Source organism: Haemorhous mexicanus, chromosome 16, assembly GCF_027477595.1.
Source record: "Haemorhous mexicanus isolate bHaeMex1 chromosome 16, bHaeMex1.pri, whole genome shotgun sequence".
Lineage (NCBI taxonomy): Eukaryota > Metazoa > Chordata > Aves > Passeriformes > Fringillidae > Haemorhous > Haemorhous mexicanus.
This window is the reverse complement of record NC_082356.1, coordinates 2,512,559-2,521,119: the sequence shown is the minus strand read 5'-3', so window position 1 is coordinate 2,521,119 and position 8,561 is coordinate 2,512,559. Positions and strand designations below refer to the sequence as shown.

The 8,561-nt window shown below is 53.2% G+C and overlaps 1 protein-coding gene across 1 annotated transcript; it reads right to left on the bottom strand.

The window, feature by feature from the left end:
* Positions 1-790: 790 nt before the first annotated feature.
* On the bottom strand, positions 791-1,829 carry LOC132334919 (olfactory receptor 14J1-like). The gene has a single exon (XM_059861043.1). The coding sequence runs from the start codon at positions 1,809-1,811 to the stop codon at positions 879-881; it is 933 nt and encodes a 310-aa protein (XP_059717026.1). The 5' UTR covers positions 1,812-1,829; the 3' UTR covers positions 791-878.
* Between the last annotated feature and the right edge of the window lie 6,732 nt (positions 1,830-8,561).

The window sequence follows — 8,561 nt, the reverse complement described above, 5'->3', positions numbered from 1 at the left end:
GAGCAGCTGAAGGAGTTTGTGCTCACTGGGTTTATGTCCCCTCACACACACAGGATGTTCAGGGCTGTGGAGTGTCCGTGCACTGCAGACACAGACTCCTGACCCGGGCACTTGATGTCCCTCCATGGAGAGAAGAAGAACCTCTGTGACCTGGGGTGAGAGGCCACTGCTGTAGCAGTGCTGGCTTTGCACTGCTGGGACAGCCCCCACCCTGATCACTGCCACACTTCTGCTGGGCACTGCTGGTTTCCTCTCCAGGGCACTGTGCTGGGCACATCCCTGAGAGTAACTGGGAAGGAGATTGAAGCTTTCAGGCCCTGCACTGGGGAGATGCCCTTGCATGATGGAAATGCTGCTGCAGAGCCCAGCTCTGTCCCAGCAGTGCCCACAACCTGTCCCTGCCTGCAGTCCCTGGACAGGCACACAGCAGGACAGGGACTGAGCTGGCAGAGCCCTGAGGCCCTAAACCAGCACAGGGGTTCTGAAGGGGAGTGTGGCAGTGAAGGCAGGGGAGGCTATGGAGGAGAAGCCCTGGGGCTCCCTGGAAGTGAGGAACACTGGGGTTCCTTTTTCTCCTCCAGCTCTGCCCAGAGGCACGGACCCTGCAGCTCTAGAAATCAGGGAGGGAAGATGTCAGGCACACATGGCAATACAGAGTTCTTTATTTTGTGTTAGCATATATGTAGTATACATATGCTGGTTTTCCAGTATCTGGGTGCAAAAAGAAAGATAAATATTAAAATAAAAATACTGGAGTCAAACATTGTTCTGTGAACAAATTCACAAAAGTTTAACGCCTATGTAAACGGCAAAAAATACAGGACACAGAGTGAGAATTAAAGAGTAACATCATAAGAGATATGCAGAAGAATGAGAGTTTATTGCTTCTGAAAACCAATTGATATCATTTTCTTCAGGCTATTCCTGACCTCCTGGTTCCTCAGGCTGTAGATGAGGGGGTTCAGGGCTGGAGGCACCACCGAGTACAGAACTGACACTGCCAGATCCAGGGATGGGGAGGAGATGGATGGGGGCTTCAGGTAGGCAAAGGCTGCAGTGCTGAGGAACAGGGAGACCACAGCCAGGTGAGGGAGGCAGGTGGAAAAGGCTTTGTGCCATCCCTGCTCAGAGGGGATCCTCAGCACAGTCCTAAAGATCTGCACATAGGAGAAAACAATGAACACAAAAGAACCAAATGCTAAACAGGAACCAACAGCAAGAAATCCAAGTTCCCTGAGCTGGGAGTGTGAGCAGGAGAGCTTGAGGATGTGTGGGATTTCACAGAAGAACTGGCCCAGGGCATTGCCGTGGCACAGGGGCAGGGAAAATGTATTGGCCGTGTGCATGAGAGCATTGAGAAAGGCACTGGCCCAGGCAGCTGCTGCCATGTGGGCACAAGCTCTGCTGCCCAGGAGGGTCCCGTAGTGCAGGGGTTTGCAGATGGACACATAGCGGTCGTAGCACATGATGGTCAGGAGGGAAATTTCTGCTGAATAGAAAAGGACAAACAGAAACACCTGAGCAGCACATCCTGAGTAGGAGATGGTCCTGGTGTCCCAGAGGGAATTGTGCATGGTTTTGGGCACAGTGGTGCAGATGGAGCCCAGGTCGCTGAGGGCCAGGTTGAGCAGGAAGAAGAACATGGGCGTGTGCAGGTGGTGGCCGCAGGCTACGGCGCTGATGATGAGGCCGTTGCCCAGGAGGGCAGCCAGGGAGATGCCCAGCAAGAGGCAGAAGTGCAGGAGCTGCAGCTGCCGCGTGTCTGCCAGTGCCAGCAGGAGGAAGTGGCTGATGGAGCTGCTGTTGGACATTTGCTCTGTCTTGGCATGGGGGTCTGTAGAATAAGTAATCATGCAATACTTCAGTTTGTGGAGAATTTCAAATATCCCAGCACAGCCTGTGGGCACTTTCCCTCCACTGCCTGCCCAGGGCTCTGCTACCTGGAGCTGTCCCTGCCAGCAGCTGCTCCCTGTGCCCAGGACTGGGCCATGTCAGTGCTGCCTGAGCGCAGCTCAGCCCTGGGGGCTCAGCTCTGCCCTGCAGACCCCTCCCAGCTCTGGCACTGCCCAAGGGCAGCTCTGGCTCTGCAGGCTCTGATGGGAATGTCAGACCAATCCTGAAAAGGACTGGAAAAGCGATGCTGATGCTGCCCTAAGGAACCCTGTGCTGATTTCTGGCACTGCCTGGTATATTCAGATCTCAGAGAATTTTTTTTTTTTTTAAATAATTTTTCTCTGTCGAAAGTGAGTCAGGAATATCTAAGTGCATTTTTCTATCCAGGCATCCCAGAGAAATGGATTAATAAAGCAGGATTTTTTTGTTTTATGCAGACCCTGCCTTGCTGTGCTTATCATTTAATCTACCAGGAAATACCCTGGAGATCAGTGTCATGCTGGGAGCATCCCTTAACAATGCAGCATCCTCACCACACAACAGAAACTCTTCCAAGCCTTACCAGCTGTCTCCTCCCACCCAGATCTGGTCCCACAGTGCTTGGAGCAGCTGCCAGGGCTGGCTGAGAGCTGTCCCTGGCAGGCAGCAGAGTCCCTGCCCCAGCAAAGTGCCCTGGGCTGCAGGACCCTGCTCTGCAGGACAGCCCTGGGCACCCCTGGCTGCTCTGCACAAGAGACAATCAGAGAATGTACTCACAGCGTCTGGAGGCATTGGGATGTTCCAGCTTTAGGAGATGGCTCCAGGAGCTGCAGCTGCCTTGTCCTGCAGCCAGAGGTTCCTGTGCCAAGGGCTGGCAGTGATTCTCCCCCAGTCACTTCTCAGCATCTTCACAGCCCTGACTGATTGAAAATATCTCTGTCTCTGTGCTGTGCCCAGGGTGGCCGCAGACAGTGCCCTCAGCCCTGCTGGGTTGGGAGAGGAGCTGCTCCTGAGGATGTGTTATTTTGAAGATCTTCTTGATTGCCAGGAGTTCCTTCTGTTCCAGGAGCCCAGCCCAGCTCAGCAGCACAGACACAGCACAAGGACTTCTCTTGTGGGTTGGGTGCTCAGGCCCTGAACATCACTCCCTGAGAGGGAGTAGAAGAAATATCTCAAGAATTCAAAGTCACAATCAATCTCCAAAGTTTCTTGAAGATTTAATGGGTCCCACTGAGGGACACAACTGAGAAAGCGTCCCCAGGTTCCAGTTAGAGCAGAACACTGGAGGCAGTGATGACAGCTGGGGACAAACAAGGCCAAGGTGTCTCTGGTGCTGAGCAAAGCTGGATGTGTTTCAGGAATGCAAAGGGCCAAGGCCTGAGCCCCAGCCCCTGGCCAGGCAGATCCTGTCCCTCCCTCCTTGCTCAGGGCTCTTCCCGGGATGGGCACTGGCATGTGGGGATGTGCAGTGCCAAGGGCAGGAGCATGGGGCGGCCCCTGCCAGGCTGCTGAGCAGGGACAAGGAGGCCATGAGGCCCCAGGCCTGCAAGGGTCACTTGTCTCCTGCTCCTGGCTCAGGCCCAGGCCCAGCAGCCATGGCCAAAGTGCTGCCCAAGGTGGCTCTGTCAGGGCCTGGCAGCTGCTGCCCATGCCTGTGCCCTGTGCAGCCCAGGCTGTGCTACGGTGTCCCTGCCCTGCGCCTCTGTCCCTGCAGGCTGTGCTCATCCCCCGGCTGCCTCACCTGGCTGGCCCCTTCCTTTGCTGACAGCTCTGCCTCCTGCCTGCCTCTGCCTGCCCACACAAAGCCTTGGGCTGACCCAGACTCCTTCTGGGGGATGTGTTGCTCCACAGCCCTGCCCTGGCAGGGAAATTCCTTGCTCTTTTTTCCCAGTCTGGGCCTCCCAAGCTGCCCTTTGCATTAACTCTTTCTTTCTCTGGCTGTACTCTACGATGTCAAAAGGATCCACCATCTCTGAATCCACCCTTCAGTCCCTCCCAGGGCTCTCCCCTTCTGTCCTCAGTCTGCACCCCACTGAGCACAGAGCTCCTCTGTCCCTGTACAGTGCTCATGTGCTTGAGGACATGGGCGCCTGGACAAGAAGGACGGTTCTTTTCTACAGGAAGGAAACCACAGAGCCCCAGGGTTTTGAAGGCAGATGAGAGGCAGGCACTGGAGGCCAAGGTAAGCCAGACCTGTCTGTCCTTGCAGCTTTTGTCTGAAAGCAACCCTTGGATATTTGGGGAGTTTTGGAGGTGCAATTCCATTTCAGCCATATGTAGCAGTGTATTTCTATAGCCATGGGTGCCTGGACCAGAATGACAGCTCTTCTGCACAGGAAGGAAAGGGCAGAGCCCCAGTGTTTCACAGGCAGATGAGAGCTGGTCTTCAGGAATCCAAGGGAAGCTAGACAGTCCTGGCAGCTTTTATCTGGGAGCTCTCTTGGATATAAGGAATTTTGGAGGCAGATTCCCAGTTTTGGCTATGGATGCCTGCACATGAGAGATGTTTCTTTCCATGGAAAGAAAAGCACAGCCCCCCCAGTGTTTTGACGGCAGATGAGATGTTGCCCCCCCAGATGCCAAGGCCATCTAGAGCTGTCTGTTCTGGCAGATTTCATATAGGAAAAATCCTTTGATATAATCAAATATGGAGGTAGAATCCCAATTTCAGCCATGAACCCCTGGAGGAGAAGGAGAGTTCTTTCCCAGAGGAAGGAAAACATGGAGCTCCATGGCTTCAGGGCCGGATGAATAGCAACCCTCCACATGCCAAGGTCAGCCGGACCAGTCAGGCTAAGCCAGCAAGACTTGTTCCATGTTCTTGGATCCTGGGGGCCCTGCAGCAGAACTTTGTTTCCAGAAGGCCCAGCGATACCACAGTGGTCTCCTTGGCTCTGCAGTGTCACACTGGCCCCTTGCTTCCATGAGGCCATGCAGTGCCAAAATGGTTTCCTTGGTTCCATGGGACTGTGCAGAGTGCCACAATGGCCCCTTGGTTCTATTGGGCTCCCCAAGATCACAATGGACCCTTGGTTCCACAGGCATGGCTGTGTCACACTGGCCCCTTGCTTCCATGGGGACCCATAGTGTCACAATGGCCCCTTGGTGCCATGAGGACCCATAGTGTCACAATGGCCCCTTGGTGCCATGGGGACCCATAGTGTCACAATGGCCCCTTGGTGCCATGAGGACTCAGAGTGCCAGAATGGTCTCATTAGTTCCATGAGTCCCTGCAGTGTCACAAAGAGCTCCTTGGTTCCACAAGGCCCTGCAGAGCCCCTTGATTCAACAAGGCCTCAAAGTGCCAGAATGGTCTCCAGGACTCCATGATGCCCCACAGTGTCACAAGGACACCTTGGCTCCATGAAACCCTGAAATAGGGAATGGTCCCTTGATTCCATTGGGCTCCTTCCTGTCACACGAGTTCTTAGTTCCAAGGCACCCTGTAGTGTCACAATGGTCTCCTTGGTTCCACAGAGTCAGAATCTCTCAGTGGTCTCACGGAGCCCCACTAAGATCCCCTTGATTCCATGAGGCCCCGCCGTGCTACAATGACCCTTAGGTTAAATGGCCCCTTGGTTCCCGTGAGTCCTGAAGTGTCATAATGGTCTCCATGGTTCCACGAGACCCCAGAATGTCACAATGGACTTTTGGTTCCATGAGCTTTCGTACAGCCAACAGCAGTGTCCTTGGCTCCACAGTGTCACAAGGGACCCTTTGTTCCATGAGGTTCAGTAGAGTGAGATGGACACCTTGATTCCAAGAGGTTCTGTAATGTCCCAATGGACTCCTTGGTTCCATGGCCCTGCTGTCCAGAATTGGCCCTTGGTTCCATGAGGTTCTGAACTGTCAGCAGGAATCACCTTGGTTCTGCAGTGTCATAACCGACCCTTGGTTCCATGAGGTGCCAGGCCTCCCACAGCCTCTCAGAGACCCTTCTCCCCCTCACGGCCCCTCACAGCCCCAGGCCTGGGGCTCCTCCCGAAGGAGAAGGGGTCGGGCCCTGCTTGTTCTCCTTTTATTTCAGTCCCTTCACAGCCACGAGTGAAGAAAGGCTGAAATGGAGCCTTTCCCCAGCGTTTCCCTCGGGGTTCATTGCGGGCTGAAGCTCTGTGCTGGCGCTGGCCCGAGCGCCACCATCCCTGCAGCCGCCAGGCCTTTGCTGTCCCCCCGTGTCCGTTCCCTGTCCCCGAGTCCCGCCCGGCTCTGGCAGCAGCAGCAGCCGCAGCGCAGGGGGCGCCGGCCCGGCCCAGCCGGGGCTCCCGGCCAGGAGCAGCAGCAGCGCCGGCCCCTTCCCGCCTGCTCCTGCCTCAGCTCCCGAGGGCTTTTTCCAGCTCAGTTCTGGAGTAGAGCAGCAATCACCCACACCCAGCCCTGACTGCGCAGGGCCCGCCTGTGCTGCCCTGACCCAGCCCGCAGAGAAAGAAAGGATCGGGTTCCAGCGCTGTTTTCAGCACTGCTTTACTCACCCTGAGGTGACAGCAGGAGGCTGCTGCTGCCTTTGCCTTGGCAATTGGAGATCATGGCTGCTCTTGCCGCTTGAAATTTATCTGTAAAACTGCAATCGCCTTTTTTGATCAGTGCTACCCAGAGTGCTTTCGTGATGGTGAATGTGGGAATCCTTAAAATCAGAGGATTTTGGGAAAGCTGCAAAAGGCAGGCCTCAGAGACAGCAGAACTGTGATTAGAGCTGAGCTGTAACCATGAGATAGGGCAGCAGAAAAGTTAAATAAGAAGTGGGAAAGTAAGGACAAATAAAACAATAGTTTGTGTACTAACGCTTGGCTAGAAAAACTCCCTAAGCTGCAGAAAAGTATATCTAGCCTGATATTAGGAAGTACTGAGCTTAATAAATGAGCTCTGAGCATTGTGGCTCACAAGCAGGTATTGTATTCAAAATAATCAGGCATTGTTTTAACCGAAGGTACGTGTGCTTATAATGGTTGGATAGAACTACTGTCAATATGCTTTACTTTGCGTGATTGGTCAAAAAACTCTTAAAGTAAGTTGTAACATTGAGTTCTTTGTCTGCTGCCGAGGAGACAAACTGCCGGCATCTTCCCATTGTCATAACCATGTAATGAGACTGATGCTGGAAAATAAACACCTCAAGACACATTCCTCAGCAGTCCGGTCCTGTTTGTGATTTTGTACATAGACCCCCGGCCGGCAATAGGTGAACTCAGGCTTTTGGTCACAGGCATCATGATTAGCAGATCTTGAAATCCCCTAAAGTCCCTGAGCACTAAGTCAAGGAGAATTAAAGCCACACAGACCACATTTGCAGTGCTCAAACACGGCCCTGTTGCTGCTGCTGCTGAAATAAAATCACAGAAATTGCCTCTCAAGTGTCAAATCAAATGAAAAAATCCACCAGGAGAAAGAGAAACCAGAACTTCTCGACTCACTTCATTGTTTCTCCTTCTGAGCAGCAGCAGCAGCAAGTGGAGATGCGCAGAGGTATTTCCAGCTGCTGCTGATCCCAGCTGGAGCCCAGCCTGCTGCCCAGTCCCAGCGGGAAGCTGAGCCCAGCCCGGGGAGCTCCCGCAGTGTCGGGAGCTCAGCGCACGCGGGGCCAGGCCCAGAGCCCCGGGCACGGCCGCCCATTGCGGGGCAGCGGCGCAGACGGAATGTCCTGCGGCCCAAACCTCCTGCTCCTGCCACACAGCGCCAGCGCTCTCCCCCTCCTCCTCCTCTCCCAGCACGGCACAAATTCCAGCTCGGAGGAGGCTTCCCCAGAGAGGGCTCAGGCTCCTGCTTCAGCCTCAGGGTCCCTGCAGAGGAACAGGGCATCTTTCAGGCACTTCCACAAGCTCAGGGCTGCCATTTCATGGGCAATCTGGGATGAAAATGGACTTGTTAGGAAGCACAAAAGCAGAGGGAATTGGTCAGAAATTATTAGGAAAAAAATGACCCTTCTTAGAGACAAAGTTCGCAAAGTCATTCCATGCATTTTTCCTTTTCAAATTCTTCCAGTCATCTCCTGACAGGTCCAGCATGTTCTGGTACTTTTCATGAACTGACTGTACTCTTGATTCATATCAATGCATGAGATGGAGAAGCATCTGAACTGAACACTGAGACAAACTCCCTCTGTCAGCCCATTTTCATCTTCTAGCTCACTTTCCGTATGTCCACAGGCATGTTGGAATGATTATCCCACAGCTCTCCACTTCTGGCTGCAGGCTCTGGAGATTCTTTCTCTGCATTCAGTCAGGTTTGCATTCCCTAACAATTCCTGGTAGCCCATCATGTTTTCTGAGGGTAGAACAGTAACATTGAAAACCTCACCAATGGCATAACTGCCCAGCCCACAAGGAAAAGAAAGAAGAAGCTGTCAAGTTCTTCAAATATTTGTCCTGCTTTGCTGCAAGAGTTGTGCTGCACACACGGTGTGGAAAGCCAAGAGGAGCTGCAGTTGGTGGCACATCTTGTGACAGAAGCTGCACCTCGTTCTCCAGGAAAGATTCTTGGAAAGAGCAAAGAGGACTGAGGAGCAGATGATGGGAAAACTGAAAGAGCTTTTAAGAAATTCAAAGAAAACAGAAAGAAACCATCTGAGATGTTTTACTCGATTTATTTTTATGCTCCCCTTTTCCATCTTGCACTACTTCTCCTTCCCATTAATTCCAAATGGATCTCACCTCGAAGATCCATGACTTGGCAAGTTGTAGACACTGTCAAATACC